Source organism: Capsicum annuum, chromosome 2 (assembly GCF_002878395.1).
Source record: "Capsicum annuum cultivar UCD-10X-F1 chromosome 2, UCD10Xv1.1, whole genome shotgun sequence".
Taxonomy (NCBI): domain Eukaryota; kingdom Viridiplantae; phylum Streptophyta; class Magnoliopsida; order Solanales; family Solanaceae; genus Capsicum; species Capsicum annuum.
Window position 1 is genome coordinate 22,686,000 of NC_061112.1, and position 19,333 is coordinate 22,705,332.

At 35.3% G+C, this 19,333-nt stretch overlaps 1 protein-coding gene across 2 annotated transcripts; it reads left to right on the top strand.

Moving 5' to 3' along the window:
- Positions 1-4,132: 4,132 nt before the first annotated feature.
- LOC107857622 (calcium uptake protein, mitochondrial) lies at positions 4,133-19,010 on the top strand. 2 transcript variants are annotated; one of them, XM_016702474.2, is made up of 7 exons: positions 4,133-4,604; positions 4,707-4,774; positions 16,683-16,906; positions 16,993-17,076; positions 17,833-18,046; positions 18,150-18,446; positions 18,533-19,010. In XM_016702474.2, exons 1-7 carry the CDS (start codon positions 4,337-4,339, stop codon positions 18,722-18,724), a joined length of 1,347 nt encoding a protein of 448 aa, XP_016557960.1. In that variant the 5' UTR covers positions 4,133-4,336; the 3' UTR covers positions 18,725-19,010. The 2 variants fall into 2 exon arrangements, with proteins under 2 accessions (XP_016557960.1, XP_016557961.1); XM_016702475.2 differs by having other exon boundaries at positions 18,594-19,010.
- The last annotated feature ends 323 nt before the right edge of the window (positions 19,011-19,333 follow it).

The window sequence follows — 19,333 nt, forward strand, 5'->3', positions numbered from 1 at the left end:
ATATATATATATATATATATATATATATATATATATATATATTATTACTATTTTTCTTTTTATTATATTTATTTTGTATGGTTTCATGTTGGAGAAGGATAGAAGTGTAAAATATCATGCATTCTTACCTAAATTAAATAAAGACTTAAATTACTTTCAACTTTTTTTTAATATAAAAAGTTCAAAACCTAAAAAGAACTAAAAGTTTTCAAAACTTTACCTAAAGTATGTTTTCTAATATTCGAGCACACGTAGATAATCATTAACTATGAGAGTATTTGCCCTTTGCTAATTATCCTATTTAAGGAATTCTTTTCTAATTTTGCACTTAAACATTAATTAATTCTTTCTAAATTTTTGTATATAACTAAAAAAAATAGTGAAAAGAGGACCATTAAATTGTGAATGAATTTGAGTCTAATTACATGTGGACCAATAAAAATAATGTCATGTATTTAATTTAAATAAAATTATATTCCACATCAGAATTTGTTAAAAGGAGGAGACAATTTTGGACTTAAATTTAATGTTAAGGGCATTTTTTATCCAAATAGGTGGATGGAGGGGTATTTTTGAATCAATAGATGGAAGAAGGGTATTTTTGAGTCATTTCTAATACATTAAGGGTATTTTTGAGCCAAATAGATAGATGGAAGGGTATTTTTAAGCCTAAAGGTGGAAGGAGGGTATTTGTGTACCATTTTCAATAGTTGAAGTAAATTTGATTTTCTTTTAGTGTTTGAAACGTGACCACCAACGACAAGTACAAAGTTTGAATGTATTTTTGTTGTATGCTACAGGTCGGTATGGAATACAAAAAAAAAATCTTGAAAAACAAATGATTTCTTACCTATTTGCTTGTGTTCATTACTCAAATAAAAAAATATTTTCTAAGAATATTTGTATATATTTAACACAAAACAATGAGAATGAATAGGCTAAGGGGGGTAGGTAAGAAAAAATTATAAATTTTTTGTTAAAAAAATATTTAGGAGTGGAATAGTGGAGTGGGGGATCGATGGTAGGGGTAGGGTTGGGGTAAGAAAAAAGTATTGAATTTTTAAAAATAAATTAAAAAAAGATTTTTTTTTGTGGGTAGGTGTATTTTAGGGGGGAGGCTGGTAGAGATGGTGGTGGGGTAAAATTTTTAAAAACTTTTTAAAAAGTAAAAAATTTGACTCGGGAGTGGGGTTGGTAAGTGGAGGGAGGGGGTAGGGATAAGTGAGAAAAGTTTTGAAATTTCCTTAAAAAAAATTTCTTTAGAAAAAAAAAAATTGGGGTGGGGGTTTGGTAAGGGATGGGGTTGGGGTCAGGGTCAAGGTAGGGCGTGAGATAAGAAAAAAATTTAAAATTTCTTTAAAAAGAAATTTAAATAATAGTTTTTTTTGGACGGGGTGGGGTGCAGTGGAGTAGGTCGTGGGGGAGGGGAGGGGAGGGGTGGCTCATGGGGTGGCGTAGGGGTAGGGGTAGGAGATGAAGTTAAATAATATAATGTAAAAAATAAACTAGGATTACATAATATTAAATAAGAACATAATTAGAAAAAAATAAGCAAAATAATGGAGACCACCAAATCGGTGATTACATAAAATGAACGTTTTCATGATTATCAAATTATGAAATTAAATCATATTATATCATATATTTTAAAAACAATTAAAACAAACATAATTCTTAATAACCATAGCATACCATATCATGAACCACCATCCAAACAGTGTGTAGGCGTAATACACCATGTTGGGTGGAAGAGTTGTTTGAAAAGAATATTGCCATTTTAATATATGCACATAAACGCCTTGGCAAACAACTAGGGGTGGGCATTGTGCAGAAGGTACGGTATTTTAAAATTCGGTATGGTAACTTCGATTTTCGGCATCTAAAAGAATAATACCATTACCATACCAAATAAGTTCGGTATGGTTCAGTATTTTTAAATTCGGTTTCAGTATTTTACGGTATGGTAATTCGGTAACCATACTTTATTTGATTTCGACTTACATATATTCATATAAAAAAATTATAACTTTAAACTTTAAAAACGTCTCAAACATATAATACTAACAACTACCTTTGTCAATCAATTACACAAAAAGAACATTTCAATCACGATTCAGTAGTCCAAGATGCAAACTTTGAACAACATTACCTAAACTTAAACATAGTACTCCTAAATAATAAGCTTCCCAAAAAATTTATTTCTAAATAAAAATTATTTTTTATGTTCAATTGGCCAATGGATGATATATAAATATATTTAATAATCTTAAATATAATATATATGGATTTTATATATTATTCAAAAACTTTGGTGCGATATACGATATTTCGGTATTTATTGCATAAATACCAAATACCATACTAAATACCAAAATAATTTAAAATTCTTACCAAACACCAATGTATCGCCCCAAGAACCTATCCCGAGACGTCACACGGTGCTTAAGGCCACACATGGCCTCAAGCTAACCCTCTAAGCCTGTCATTACTTTCAGAACTCACTATAACACTAATCATTTTAAAATAGGGAAGAATAATCATGTTATAAGCATACTGTGATACGAAGAAATACTGTCCTGTACAAACAAAATACTGAAAGTTCTGTACATACTGGTACTCTAGTCTGACAAAGCCTCTACTACAAAAAACTGAGGAGCCATTGGGACAGATCCCCAACTGACTCGCCTGAGCTGAAAAGATACAATCATCTACTATTAAGGCCAAAAAGCAGGGACATAGGCCCTCGAACCATGAGGACTCACCAACTGTAAGAATGTAGATGAAGGTACTCAAAGATCATTGTCGCTGCTGAGACTGAGCATCTGAATCTACATCACAAGAAAATGTAGAACATAGAAAAGTATGAGAATCAGTACTTGGGATTGTACTGAGTATGTGGGGGTGTATGCAACACTTTTAAACAATATCATAAATGTAAAATAAAGTCATGCATGCTGACAATAATGACTCTCTTTGCTTGAATTTCCTGAAACATAATTTCCACAAATCATCGATAATAACACATAATTCACAAAATCTCATAAATCCTTGGACTCAACTCAAACTCTTTAGCTCATGACTTAGAGTGACTCGGTAACTCAAGAAACTTAGACTATTATGGACTTGGGCATTTCTTATAATTGACATAAACCACGTGAGCCGCATGGAGTCCAACGTTTTGCCCTTCTAAGGAAGGAACCCCACATTGGCGGGAGCGTTATACTCTTGCCAGGGAGTATAACCTCAAACTCATCTCTGTGATCACAAACTCGGCACTTTGGCCCTCAAATCTCATTCCTACGGTGGCACGTAGTTCTGGAGAAGTAGGATGCGCTAAACCCACACTTTTGAGCTAAGTTTTTTGATACCTTTGACTTAAAGAACTTGATTCTTGAACAACTCGGTGAAAGAAGATTGGGATTTGGAATTGGAGGAGAGAAACCTGGCTCTAGATATTTCTCGGAAGAGATTGGGGAGAAAATGAATTGCTCTTCTCTACTTGTATATATATATAGAGAGGCCAAAATGGTCGAAAATGACCAAAATACCCTTGAGCAAACTCTAGAATTGGAGCCCGAATTTTGGCCTTGGCGCGACGCGCCAGGATCATGGGCCTTCATTGGAATTGGACAATTGGGAAACTGCTCAGTGGCGCGACGCGGTGAAGTTGCATTTGCCACCTTGGTCGTGACCTGGAAGGGCACTGCGGCGTGGTGGAATCATGTTAGTGCATTGGAATTTGACAATCCTAAAATTGAGCCTTGGCGCGACGCGTTAATATCATGGAGGGTTACTGGAAAATGACAATTGCTATTTTGGCTGGCTCCACGATGCGCTAAAGTGCCAGGTGACACACTGTCTCACTAAAATGACTCTAACTCTTCACCCGAGTGTTGGATTTGGACGAATTTGGTATCGATAGAAAGCTTATTCAATGCTCTACATGGCAAAGAGTAGAAATTAGAGAAATACAACATGGTATAAACATCAATCACTTTGAAAGTCATCCATATTTACTCAAAAGGCGGATTTGGGCTTAAGAAATGATCGAGGTATTACAACCATACTAAATACCATAACATACATACCACGGTATAAAATTTTTTAGTTTCGGAATGGTATTCGATGTATATCACATACATGACCTTTGAGACCGTTACGGAAAAAACTAAGCCAAATACTTCCCAACACCTCTCTTTCTCCATCAATTATATCCGTACTATTCTCACTTCCACTTTCCAAGGATCACCATTTTTTTTCTATTTTCTTTAATAAATTAGTCATAATAATCTATCAAAAGTCTGATCCTCTATGCTCCCTTGTAATTACTTTTATTATGCATTCATGGGTATTTTCAAGATCATCCAGGCCTGCAGTCCGAGTGCTTGCGGCCCAAAATCCAATTTTTATACGTTCCATCTTCACCAAATCAAATGGCTCCAGTGACTATAAAAGGAATCCGACAGTTTTGGGTTCTGGCTTCGTTATTGCAGCCTCAACCTTAGCTCTCTATTATATTTCATCCTCTTCTCATCAAATTTGTTATGCTGATTCCGGAACTAGAAAAGAAGACCTTGGGAAGAAATCCACCTTTTTATTTGGAGGTATTTGTAATTTATATTAATTAATCAATTGATTATTTTTCATTTTCCTAAAAAATTTCTTCAATATTTATGGTCTTAGTTTGCTTTTTTCTGAATTTTCAGATTCATACCGGAAAAAAGTTTTCTTCAAGTATGAGAAACGGTTGAGACTGCAGAGTCCTCCTGAAAAGGTAAGAAATATTATTAAATATTTTTTGAATATTAATAAAGTTATTGTTATTTGATCTAAAGGTTATAGGTTCAAGCCGTAAAAATTATAGTCCATTTTATGTTTAAGAAAATTAGAACCCATTTACCGAGTGAATTTTTCACCTTTTTTTCAGATTTTTTTTTACTTTGATTTAAAAACTAGTATTTGACTATAGAAATTTTAGATAAAATGTGATTTTGTAATTGAAACTAAAATTGAAAAACAAGCAGCAACAACAACAACAACATACCCAGTGTATTCCCACCTAGTGGGGTTTGGTGAGGGTAGAGTGTACGCAGTCCATACCACTACTTCAGGTGAAGTAGAGAGGCTGTTTTCGATAGACCCCCGGCTTGGAATCAATAACAATATAACAGACACAATACCTAAATGTATATAAGCTTGTACAGTATGCAAAAATAAACTAACAACGCTAGCCACATACACATAACACCCACGAACAAGAAACTTTAGACACATACAGAATACTCCCCTGCAGTCACCGACACTCTCCCACCCCCTAACCCTCTACCCTAATCCGCATTCTCCACACCTTCCTATCAAGGGTCATGTCCTCTGTAAGCTGTAACTGCTCCATATCATGTCTAATCACCTCCCTTAAATATTTCTTCAGCCTACTTCTCCCCCGCCTAAAATCATCCATAGCTAGTGTCTCACACCTCTGCACAGGCGCATCAACACCTCTCCTCATCACGTGCCCGAACCAACGTAACCTCGCTTCTTGCATCTTATCCTCCACCGAAGTCACTTTCACCTTTTCCCGAATAATCTCATTCCTCACCCTATCCTTTCTGGTCTGACCACACATCCACCGCAACATCCTCATCTCTGCCACCTTTAACTTTTGGACATGGGATTTCTTAACTGGCTAACACTCCGCTCCATACAACATAGCCGGTTGGACTGCCACTTTGTAGAACTTACTTTTAAGCTTTGGGGCACCTTCTTATCACATAAAACCTCGAAGCAAGCCTCCATTTCAGCCACCCTGCCCCAATACGATGCGTGACATCCTCGTCAATCTCAACATCACCCTGAATCATAGACCCCAGATACTTGAAACTCTCCTTCTCTTGAATGGCCTGAGAATCCAGCTTCACAACCACATCAGTATCCTGAGACACATTACTAAACTTACACTCCGAGTACTCCGTCTTGGTCCTGCTCGGCCGAAAATATTTAGATTCAAGGGTTTGTCTCCAAATCTCCAACTTATCATGAACTTCTCCCCGAGTCTCGTCAATCAATTCCTTTAGGAACATTGAAATCTCCTTTAAACCTAAGAGATTCACATATTGCTTGTGCTTTTTGAATTAGAGGATCATCTTCTAATTTTTAGCCTTTGATTTTTTTCATGTTCTACAGAAACATCTTCCGTTGGATCAAATGAGAAATGTTTACCTCTCATCTTAATGTTTAAAATTTCTTTTTCAGCTCCATCATTGATGAAGCAATGTTTATCCTCAAAGGATACTTTGTATCCTTTTTCTACCAACTGACAAATACTTAACAAGTTTTGATCAATATCAGGTACATAAAGAACATATGAAATTGCTTTATTACCTGAACTTGTTTTGATGAAACAGTTCCTTTAACTTCAACAAGAACCCGGTCACCATTTTCGATCCTAACTTTGGATATTTTAGTAGACTTTAATTCCTTAAATAAACTCTTGTTATAAGTCATGTGGTTGGTGCAACAACTATCAATCAACCAAAAATTTGTTGAAACCTTACTTGAGATACATGTTGCAACAAAAAGATGGTTTTCTTCTTATTCATTGACCACATGTGCATCTGCTTTATGGTTCTCAAATTTGCTTTTGCAAATAACTGCTTCATGGTCAAGTTGATTGCACTTGTTGCACTTCACACCTGGCCTTTTCCAACATCTGTATGGTGGATGACCCATTTTTCCACAGTGCTCACAAGGTGGGTAATTTTTTATATTTTTACCCATCCCTTCTTTGAGTTTTGTGGTTGGCTATTAAGGCTCCTTCAATCATACCATCCTGCCTCATAAGTTTCCTTTGTTCTAGTGCCTGAAAAGAATTTAACAACTCTGCAAGGTAATCTTAGACAGATCTTGTGTATTTTGCAAGGTAGTTATACATGCTTCATATCTTTCGGGCACTGTAACAAGAATTTTTTCAACAATTCTTGAATCTTTAAATTCAGTGCCTTGTAATCTTACCTTGTTAACAATGCCAAGTAATCTGTCTGAGTATTCTTTGACTGTCTTGGAGTCTTTCATTCTCTGCAACTCGAACTCTCTCATTAAATTCACTACTTACATTCCTCGAATTCTTTCTATCTCTAACATATTCTTTCTTCAGATAATCCCAAATTTCTTTTGATGATGAGACATAATTCTTGTAAAAATAGTTGTTGAAACAAAAGCAAACAGAGTTGCCTTCGCCTTGGACTTCGTGGTTTTCTTTTCCTTGTGACTCTTGATTTGGGCTATGGTGGGATTATTTGGCAGCGGATTAATTTCATAATCCTCTTCCACAGCTTCCTATAGATCAAGAGCCTCCAAATAAGTTTTCATTCTCATAGCCCATAATTGATAATTTTCACCATAAAAAATGGATGGAGCCATTCGTGAAAAACTATTTTCAGAATTCATCTTTTCACTGATAGGTCTCTCAAGAAAAATAACTCTGATACCAATTGTTGATTTTAATATAGTTAAAAACTGAAAATCAGGATGAGTTAGAAGAGGAGACACAAAGAAGTTTATTTTTCTTTTTTTGTAAAAGCTGTATTTTTTATTGATCATCAACTCCTCCTTAAATAGTGCTATTACAAGTAAAAATAGACTAAACTTACCGTACAAAAAAATCTATTTGCTACCATAAATAATAACTAATCAGTTTCCTACAACAAATAGGAATCCCAATTTGTCTAGGAGTTGTATGTAAAAAAGTTGAAGAAAAATAAAAGATAAATCACGTGCATTATTCCTTAAAACAACTTTTAACACTCTACTTCTCGTTCTGGAGGTAAACCTAGGAGATTTTCATGAAATACATCGAGAAATTCATTTACCACTAGAATGGTTTAAAGAATTGGTAGCTCCATATCTATATCTTTCACTCTCACTAGATGACATATGCAACCTTTGGACATCATCATCTTAACAAGATGAGATATGTAACCTTTGGACATCATATTCTTTTCCTTAAGATAAGAAATAATTTGCCTCTTGGAGAACCAATTTTACCTCTCCATTCAAGGACTGCCTCTTTTGAAAAATGGAAATGCATCTTGTTAGTTCGGCAATATACTTTGGCATAAAAAGAGTCCAACCAATTCATACCCATTATAACATCAAAATCTACCATTTTAGCTTTATAAAGTCAGTCATTGTATCACAACCACAAACAATTATTTATGCAATTTTGATACACTCTCTTAGCTATATTAGACCCTCCAATCGGTATAGACACTTCAAATAGCTTAACCAGTGATTCCGGTGTTCTTTTGAACTTTCCAACAACCAATAGAGGTATGCTAGCATAAAGTCCGGATCAATTAATGCATATACATTATGTGAAAAGATTGACAATGTACCTGTAACCACATCAAGAGAAGCCTCTAAATTTTTCCGATCCACAAAAGCATATGTACGATTCTGAACTCCGCTAGAACTAGCTGCTCATTTAACATCTCTACCACAACCTGTAGGCTATATACCCCTACCTAAAAAAGGCACCAATGATGACGATGGAACGACTGATCTAGTAGGTCGTGCTATACCACCCATGCTCATTTGTGGGCACTCTCTCATCATGTGCCCCAACATCCAACACTAAAAGCAAGTATTTATCCCAAATCAACATGCACCTAAATGAAGCTTTCCATATTGCTTACATGGCTGTTGAGGAGGTCTTAATTAGCTCATACTCCCTTGATCTTGATACCTCAATGTTCGTGAACCTTAACTCTCGCTCTTTTGCCGAAACTTATTGCCATTGGACTTTTAAAATTAGGGTAGAGTACTATCTACAGAGTAAGAAGATGATGGCCTTGGTGATCTATTAGAAAATCGAGGCTTAAACTCTCATTGCGACGCCATAAACTTCCCCATAGATTTGGCCCTCTTGGAATGCCCTCTTTCTGATTCTTGCGTTCTTCTTTGCTTCTGATCCTCCATTATTGTGCAAAAAAATATGTATCATTGCTATATCCATGTCTTTATTCAACGCAACAACAGGACAATCTCTGACCAAATATGGATCTGATCCATCCACATATTGATGAACTCTATCGTCTATAGTAGCTATTATATTAGGAGCATACCTAGCCAAAGAGTTAAACCGGAGGCTGTATCCCTTATGCTCATATTCCTTTGGTGAAGATTTAAAAACTGATTTGCTTGGGCCTCTCGAATCTCAAATGGAAGGTAATGTCTCTTTGAACTCTTTCCAAATAGTTGAAGGTGCGACTATACCCAACCACATCTACTTGCTTACTTATATTCTTAGTTTTTCTTGTAACTGACATCTTTAATATAATGAGAGTAAATAGATTCAATGGTTAGATATGATTCCACCTACAACTTTGGCTGTATTGCATGATCTAAGATATGAAGAAAAGAGACAACTCCGAAATGTCTCATAGCCTCCTGATTATAGATGTGGTGCACAACACACCCATAAGCAAAACTCTACATAGACACGACTTTATAGATTCTCTAGGACAACCCGCCATTTCACTACTTTTGTCATGTCTCAAATGCCATTGAGGCGGATAGGCACCCGTAGTCGTAAAGGTCCAAGAGCACCAACCCATAACCTTGTACTTGTCATGCATGTGACTGACAATTAAAGGTTCAGCCAAATATAATATGATGATCAATGAAAATAAACCACGTAGGCAAGCTCAAAATAGATATACAAAACTTGGCCGTTGGGGCCACAACGTCTAAAAGACAAGACACTACCATGCTTAACTTCACATTGGTCTACAAAAACCTCTAAAAGATACATAAACTTAGTTAAGGTCGGGACAAACCCTCCGTCTTACTCTTAACTATTGTATAATACCAAAATATATATCAGACTCGGAAAGTCTTGAATCAACCGGGAGCTCGCCAATAGTCGCTGGATGTCCTGTGCTCCTACTGAGGAGGTGTATTAGCTGAAGCACTTATGCCTGTAACATGAAATAAAGGTCCCTCGTGAGGTATGTCGTACAAAAGTATGTACTGAATATGTAAGGGTGAAAGTAACTATACATAACACAGAAGCTCAAATGAAATTAAGTACACGTGTATAAATTGTGCTAATAGACCACCTTTTTAAATACTTACGAAAAAATGTACATTCTATTGCTTTCTTTACTTTACCTTTCTTCACTTTATAATCTTTGTAAGCCATGTGATACAAATGACCAACTGATCCGTGGTAAATACATAAGTTGGGATCGACCCATATTTGGCTAATACCCCTGAGTTGCCACCCGTATATAAACAAATTGGAATCGGCCCATGCTAGACTTTTGCCCCTGAGTTCCCACCCATACATAAAAAGATCAGGATCGACCCATGCTAGGCTTTCTTCCATGAATTGCCACCCATGCATAACCAAATTTGTGTTCCTTAGTTTATTTAATCGTTTAGATTGTTACTTTAGTGCTCATAAAATTACTGAGTTTTAGGACAATAGTCCACCAGTAGGGGACGCGTGAACAAACACTTAATGTAGTAACAATGAGGTAAGAAGTAGTTTGTACACAAATGAAATGCTTAGGAGCTGAATAAACACATGTATCTTATTTGACTAAAAGGAGAACTCCTAAAACTTGCTAGTGAAAGTTGACTTGCAAACTTGATAATACGCGCGTATTGAAGTATTTTAACACATTAGGGAGTGGGAACAAGGTTGTTAGCTACACCGGAAATCATACATTGCCACTATGTATCATTTGTTATAGTAGAACTTTGGAAGCTTACTTTGTAACATAAGTGTTGGATTTCATGCCAAAGAATACGTAATGAGTAGCCTTACCGACCTTGCTGTACAACTCTGATATTTACCCGAATTAACCTCCTGCCTTTTGGATTACTTATCTACAATAATGTACATAGTTTAACTAGTATTAGTAGCTAACACAAACATTTGAGCTACTTAACTTCACCAAAACAGTAGTCTGGTACTAAGCCCATAATTTGTCAAATCAAGGGTGTTCCTTTAACCCTTTTGCCTCCAATTACATCCTCATACCATATCGATTCTTATAAGATTCTCTGAAACAACTTTGACTTCATTACACCTTCAAAACAGTATACAAAGTGGAATGGGCAGTAAACATACACAATATTTAGTTCGGTGGCATACCAGTATACCCTTCTTCTATATTTTAATAAAAACTGTTCACACCTTTCCCTAACATCAATCCGGTAATCCCCAACATATACACATAAAACAATCCCCAAAACAGCCCCAAATTTTCTTTATCGTAGCAATCAAATATTCAATTCATCATCCCTTGAGTTTTTAATAACAAACACATTCATAATTCCTTACCCAAACTCATACATAAGGAGGACAAAAATAGAGCGTCACCTTACCTTAACTTCTGTAACTTATGCTTTTAACTTGAACTCTTCAATAGCTTGAACTTTCCTTCACACTTTAAACCAAAAAAGCAAAGAAAAATCTCTTAATAACCAAGAAAAGTGAACAGTTAACTTGTGGAAAGAAACCCTAAGTGGAGTATAGGAGCTACTGGTTGAAGTCAAGAGAGAGCTTAGAGAAACTTAATGGGACCTTAATATTGTAAGTCAGCTCGTTAAAGATGTTTCAGAAATAAGTAGGAATAGATAATTTTAGTAGTTTTAAATTATTAGTCCTATGTGACTTAGGAATTAGTTGTCCTTTTATTATTTGAATAGGAATTAGTTATCCTTTTTTAAATTGAAGTGTAATTAGAAATTTAGCTATAAATATATGTTTTAAGTTATTAATAAAATAATTTCCTTTGACAATACTATTGCAGTATATTTGTCTCCGACTCTTTCTCTGTTATTTCTCTAATTTCAAAGCCAAAAATCAACAATTGGTATCAAAGAGCCAGTTTCTTGAGGGATCTGTGAGAAATATGGATTCTGAAAACAACTTTTCCCAAATAGCTCCTCGTGTCTTTGATGGTGAAAATTATCATCTTTGGGTAGTAAGAATGGAGACTTATCTTGAGGCTTTAGATCTTTGGAAAGCCGTTGAAGAGGATTCTGAAGTTCTTCTGCTACCCATAATCCTACGTGGCCCAGATCAAAAGCCAAAAGGAAAAGAAAATCGGAAAATCAAAGGCAAAAGCAACTTTGTTTGCTAGTCTGTCTCCAACAATTTTCATGAGAATTATGGCCTTTAAATCAACAAAAGAAATTTGGGATTATCTGAAGGAAGAATCTATCGGAGAATCTATCCCATAATCCTACGTGGCCCAGATCAAAAGCCAAAAGAAAAAGAAAATCAAAAAATCAAATGCAAAAGCAACTTTGTTTGCTAGTCTGTCCAATAATTTTCATGAGAATTATGGCCTTTAAATCAACAAAAGAAATTTGGGATTATCTGAAGGAAGAATCTATCGGAGATGAAAGAATACGAGGCATAAAGGCATTGAATCTAATAAGGGAATTCAAATTGCAAAAGATGAAGGAATCTGAGATCGTCAAAGAGTACTCAGACCGACTTCTTGGCATTGTTAACAAGGTAAGATTGCTTTACACAAAATTGATAGATTCAAGAATTGTTGAAAAAATTCTTGTTACAATGCCTGAAAGATACGAAGTATCAATAATTACCTTGGAAAACACAAAGACCCGTCCAAGATTACCTTGGCAGAATTGTTAAATACGTTGCAGACACAAGAGCAAATGAGGCTTATGGGGCAGGATGGTATGATTGAAGGAGCTTTGGTAGCCAACCACAAGACTCAAAACAAGGGTAATAATTCAAGAAAAACTACCCACCTTGCCAGCACTGTGGCAAAATAGGTTATCCTCCATTTAAATATTGGAAGAGACTAGATGCACAATGCAAGATTTGCAATCAACTTGGCCATGAAATTTTGATTTGCAAAAACAAATCTAAAAAATATGAAGTAGAAACCAAGTCACCAAAGAAGAAAAAGAAAATCACTTATTTGTGCAACATGTTCAACCGAGAAATCTGATTTTTGGATGATTGACAGTGGTTGTACAAACCACATGACATATGACAAAAAAACTCTTTTTAAAGAGTGTTTGCCTTTGAAAAATAAGAAAATCAAAATTGGGAATGGTGACTATATTCTTGTAGAAGGAAAAGGGAATGTTGCAATCTAAGCAATTTCAGGTTAAAAAAAATTTCAAATGTCCTTTATTTGCCTGATATTTGATAAAAGTTTTTCCAGTGGTGGTCAGCTAATGGAAGAAGGATTTAAATTATTATTTGAGGATAAATATTGTCGAATATTTGATTCCACTAATCATAAGATTTTACAAGTTGATATGAGAGACAAAAGTTTCTTATTTAATCCAACAATCCAACAGAAGATGCACACAAGCCATGCAAGAACAAAGATGAATTGACAGATTTATTCAAGAGTTCAAATTTAGCCGAAGCCGAGACAATTTCTGATCCAAGGAGGAGTGTTAAAGATGTGTCTCAGAAATAAAGTAGGAATAGATAATTTTGGTAGTTTTAAATTATTAGAGTTTTATGTGACTAAGAAATTAGTTGTCCTTTTATTATTGGCTAAATCCATCGGCAGCCCCCTAAACTTGGCACGATCTTTCACTTTGACACCTCAACTGGACGTTGTTCACTTTAGGCACCTCAAGTAGCCATAAACTGTGTCATTTTGGCACCTTTTGCTGATTCAGCAAAGAGAGTGTATCACACTTGCTTTTGGGCGCGTTTCAGGGGTATTTTCGTAATTTTTGAGGGGTATTTTCATAATTTTTTATCTTGAATTTGTTTTAAATTATTGAAATTGTTTCCAAATCAACAACAATATATATACATAGCAATTAATGACATCATTATCCAACTCATTAATATATATACACAATTAAATTAAAAGAACCAATTAATTGATGGCATTTGGCATTTTCCAAAATAATTATAAAATTATTTAATTTTATTTGGCATCCCACCCCCACCCCCACCCCACCCCCAAAACCCCAAAGTCATCTTCTCCACCACCACCCATCTCCCCGACAACCCCCACCCCAAGTCCTCTTCTCTATTTGGCAGCCCCCCTCCCCACCCCACTCCACTCTTCTCCTTTATTCTCTCTCTTTCGCACTCTCTTTTACAGTTTCACATAAACAAAAACGACAAGCCAAAAAAAAAGAAAAAAAATTAAAACGAATTCAAAAACGTCACTGTGTGTTTCTTTCTTTCTTCAAGAAGATTAGTAAATCATTTACATTTTCCAAATCGTTCAAAGAATTCAAGCTTCCAGAAACTTCTATAAAGGATGAGCAACACGATGGATTGAAACATTCAACCTCCATTAATTGAGGATTCAACCTCCATTGATGGAGATTAAAGTTGTGTGGAGTTTAGTGATTGTGATGCTATGGTGGTAATGGAAATTAGATAGTGGGTATGGAAGAAAATGAAAGAAAAATGTATGATTAGAAAAAGAAAAAAGAAAACGTTGGGGGGTGGGGTGGGTTGAGGAAGATGATATAGGGTGGGGTGGGGTGGGGTTGTTAGGAAGATAATATAAGGTGGGGGTGGGGTTATTAATATTTTTTATTTAAATTAATTATATAATTTTTTTTTTTATAAAAATGACAAATGTCTTTTTATAATTGGTCCCTTTCCATGTGTTTGTCTTTTTTTTTAAAAAATAAAAATTTAGGTGCATATGGTGATGTGGCAATTTAAATGAGTTGGCACAAATAATTGGTCGTTTTATCCATGCTGGCGGCGAGTGAGACACACGCACCCGTGGTGATGTCGAAAGGTGTCAAAATGACACAGTTTATGGCTACTTGAGGTGCCTAAAGTGAACAACGTCCAGTTGAGGTGCCTAAGTGAAAGTTCGTACCAAGTTTAGGGGGCCACCGATGGGTTTGGCCTTTATTATTTGAATAGGAATTAGTTATTCTTATTTAAATTGAAGTGTAGTTAGAAATTTAGCTATAAATATATGTTTTGAGTTATTAATAAAATAATTTTCTTTGACAATGCTATTGCCGTATTTTATTTTTCTTCAACTCTTTCTTTGTTATTTCTCCAATTTCAAAGCTAAAAACCAACACAGCTCATCTTGATCTTATAATCCCCCTTTCTAGCCACCCGTTTTTGCTCATTTTGGACCACAAATTGGTCAAGTATGTGATGCACCTACTTAAGAAGTTCAAGTTGGTCAAAAGATAAAAGTAGGTAATGTACCTACTTGCTTTATTAATAGCTAAAGTGGGCCTTTAATTTATTCGATTTTGGGCAGATTTCTAGGTGTTGGGCTGCCCATTCTCTTTTCCTTTTATTTTACTTAGTTTGGCCTTTAAAAGAGCCCATTAATATAAGCCTTAATCTGATCCATTAGCTTATGTAGGTAATACACCTCCTTGGCACATTTAACTTTGACCATATTGCTCAAATAGATGACTCACCTACTAGCTTAATTAAGTCAAGCAAGCATTTTATTCCATTTTCATTTCTTAATCCCTTAATTTAACTTGAAACTTGTATTTACTTGGTCACTTTAAACTTTAAACTAAAATACATACTTACGATCTCAAGTTTAACTAGTTGCATCAACGTTAACTTGGTCGCATCACATTAAAATGTACGAGCAGTATTTTCAAACCTATTTACACCACCAATACTCGCATAAAAAAATCTAGTTCATTACCTATACCAAAAGACTATCAACTTTCATATAAGTAGAACAAGTACACGCAAAATAAGGAGGTTTATATAAACACAGGCGAGGACCCATTAGGCCTGACCATTGTGGACGCAATGGTCCTTCTCCAAACATGACGAAGGACCTGGGCCAGGTCCCATCGGACCCTTCATCGTGCACGCCACAGGCCCTTCACAAATGCGAAAAACAAAAATGGGTTGCACCAGGTGCGACACCCCATAAAAAGTCCCAAGTCTAAAATGTCCTTGAACAGTTATGCGAGATTCGATTGAAATTCCATGCACATAAATCAAATATGGTATCTTATTGAAAACGGTGTTACGTACTTACTGAAATCGATGAAAGAAAAACGGAGGATGTTTGATGAAATATTGACCAAAGTCAACACTTTTTTGATTTTCACTACAGATTCAAATCAAGCTCCTAAAATGAGTTTGAAAGCCTCGGGACATGAATCAAAGGTCCGTATAAACCAAAATCCACGATCCGGAGCTAGCAAAACTATTAAAATTTTCATTTGAGGTAGTTTACTAGAAATTTTGACCAAAGTCAAAACTTCTCAACATTAAAGGCTCCAAAATAGGAAAATTAGTGTAAACCTAACCAAACTCTTCGAGAACCGAAACACATGTCCCATCATGTGACATCATCATGTGACATATACCTTGTAGCAACTATAGGAAGGCTCAAAACATAGAAAACGTGCAAAAAATTATGACCTGAAGGCTCATTACATGTTCAATTTCGTAAATTGTCCATGAAGCGAGACAAACAAATAAATGAAAAGGAGGAACCACAAGCATAACGAGAAGTTTCTACTCGATCTGAGCACATCACACATAATACTTTGTGGAATTATACGGTCATAAATCATTACAAATGCGATGTCAAAATGGATTTTGTTTTATACGTTTGGCAGAAATATATCTGATTTAATCTTAAAGTGCCATGCTTAAAAGTTGTACTCTTACTTTATTTTTATGTTGATTCTAGGTGTTTGAGTACTTCGCGTCTTACCGAACTCAAGGTGGCGAAGTGTATATGACACCAGGGGATTTAATGCGAGCAGTTGTTCCGGTGTTTCCTTCATCTGAAACAACTGGTGTTAGAGGGGGTTATCTGAAAGGAGAATCGACTTCAAGTAAACTACATTGTGCTCCTTCAGAATTTTTCATGCTCTTTGATACCAATAATGATGGACTTATATCATTTCCAGAGTGAGTATTTTGAACTATTCGTTGTTGATCTCTTGATAATGTCTAAGCAATAAGTCATCAAATTCTCCTTGGATGATCTTTTTCAGGTACATATTTTTTGTTACACTACTTAGCATCCCAGAACCAAGCTTTTCAGAGGCATTTCAAATGTTTGACCTTGACAATGATGGGTATGTCATTCGTTTTTCTGTTATTCATTTTGTTTCTACCCTCTTTGATTTTTTATTTCGTAAATAGATAATGGGTGTGTTTGTTACGCGACGTTCTGATTTTCTCATGTTCAGTTGGTCAAAGTTTTTAGAAAATATTTTCTCTGAAAAAATAATTTACTTAAAAATAAGGAAATAACTTCCTTAATGGAAGTAGGAAAAATAAGTTCTACCAGTGTCACTCCACATTAATCGTGTCCTCCCTACCCTCCAAGCCACCTCATCTTCATCCACAATATCCAACACTCACATTTCATATTTTTTGTCATGATTATATATGAATGGTTTTAGGATAATATGTTTAGCATATGTGGTGAACGCATGAAAATAAATTAGAAAAAACCCACTTATTTTTCTGATATTAAAAGTCATTAAAAACGTCATCCTTCGCGCTGAACACGCCCTAATGTATACTTAATTAAGCAATCACGCACTTCTTTAGAAATATGCTCTTAAACATTTTCCTTTGTATCAAACACGTCCTATGTATGCTTAATAAGAAACAACACACTTCTTTAGCAATATGCTCTTACAAGAGTCAACAACATACTTTTTTTCTAGAAAATAAAACAAGCTTGACCCTCTGGTATGGTCTGCGTACACACTACCCTCCCCAGACCCCACTATATGGGAATACACTGGGTATGTTGTTGTTGTTGTAGAAAATAAAACAAGCTTGATGCATCTTCTAGTTGTTCTGATTAGTTTAATGAACAGAGGAGTTGACAAGGATGAATTTAAGAGAATGATGGAACTCATGCGAACTGCTAATAGACAAGGTGCCCGACACAGAAATGGATTGCGATTTGGACTAAAAGTTAGTGGTTCAGTAGAGGAAGGAGGTCTCTTAGAGTATTTCTTTGGCAAAGATGGCAACGGGTGCCTTGAGCAAGAAAGATTCGTTCAGTTCTTAAGAGATTTACATGATGAAGTATGTTTTTCCATCCCCCAGGAATACAGTATTCATATTTCTTCTAAATGTCAGATTTTTCCCCTGTAGAAAAAATGTGTCAAATTTCCTTTATGAATTTCAGATATCTCGATTGGAATTTGCCCATTATGACTACAAGTCACAAGGAAGCATTTCTGCTAAAGATTTTGCGCTATCAATGGTTGCATCTGCTGATATAAGTCACATCGACAAGTTTCTTGACCGAGTAGAAGATCTTGATGATGAAACACAACTTAGAGATTTACGAATTACATTCAACGAATTCATGAGCCTTGCTGAGCTACGGAAAGAACTGCCGTCATTTTCTCAGTCCATCTTAAGCTATGGGAAAGTAAACGGACTTTTGTCAAGGCAAGAGTTGAAGAAAGTGGCTAACCAAGTATGATAAGTCTCTAAAAGCTCCTCTCTTCTCTATTCTTCCCCTCAACAAATTTGACCAACTTTGCTAATGATGTCTCTTACCAGGTTTGCAGCATAACACTTAGTGATAATGTGGTGGATTTGATATTTTTCATGTTTGATTCAGATTGTGATGGGACTTTAAGTTCAGATGAGTTCCTAAGAGTGCTGCAAAGAAGAGAGCTGGAAAGTTCACAACAAAGAGAGTCCGGTTTTGTGGGCTTCTTCTCTGGTTGGTTGGACTCCACTAATAAGTAATTTTTAATTTACTATCATTGTGGATGCTCATCCAACATTTTGTGTTAGCTTTTAACAAGGGAGTTGAACTGTTAGAGTTCCACTTCTAGGCATTGTAAAGTAACTCAAGACACCTCCATAACATCATACATGATCTTCTGCACATTTATAACCTTCTCCATGATTTCAATAGTTAGGTTGCATTTAAGGTAACCTTGTAACCACCCTCTATGTAATAATATAAGTAGGTTCATGAGAGGTGATGTATGGTACACTTGAAAAGAAAGAAGAAAGTTCTCTTATTTTATCTCTTCGTTTCTATCTTTAATAGTGTTATTTTGAGCTTAATTTCTTAGCATGTTATCAACCCGAAGCTTCAATTTTATAATCACTTATAAGGTTTCACCTTCTTCTGATAAATAAAAGTCTTTTAACTTTCAATTGGATCCAAGATGAGTTATGGAGATGTATGTCTTCTCTATAACTACTACTCCCACTTTACTAAGAACAAAAAAACTTATTTGGTTATAAAAGGGGCCAATTTTAATACTATATATGGTAGTACAAAATACTAACGATTGGACAAATACCTGATTAATAGTCTAAATTTTATTTCATAAGAAATGAAAG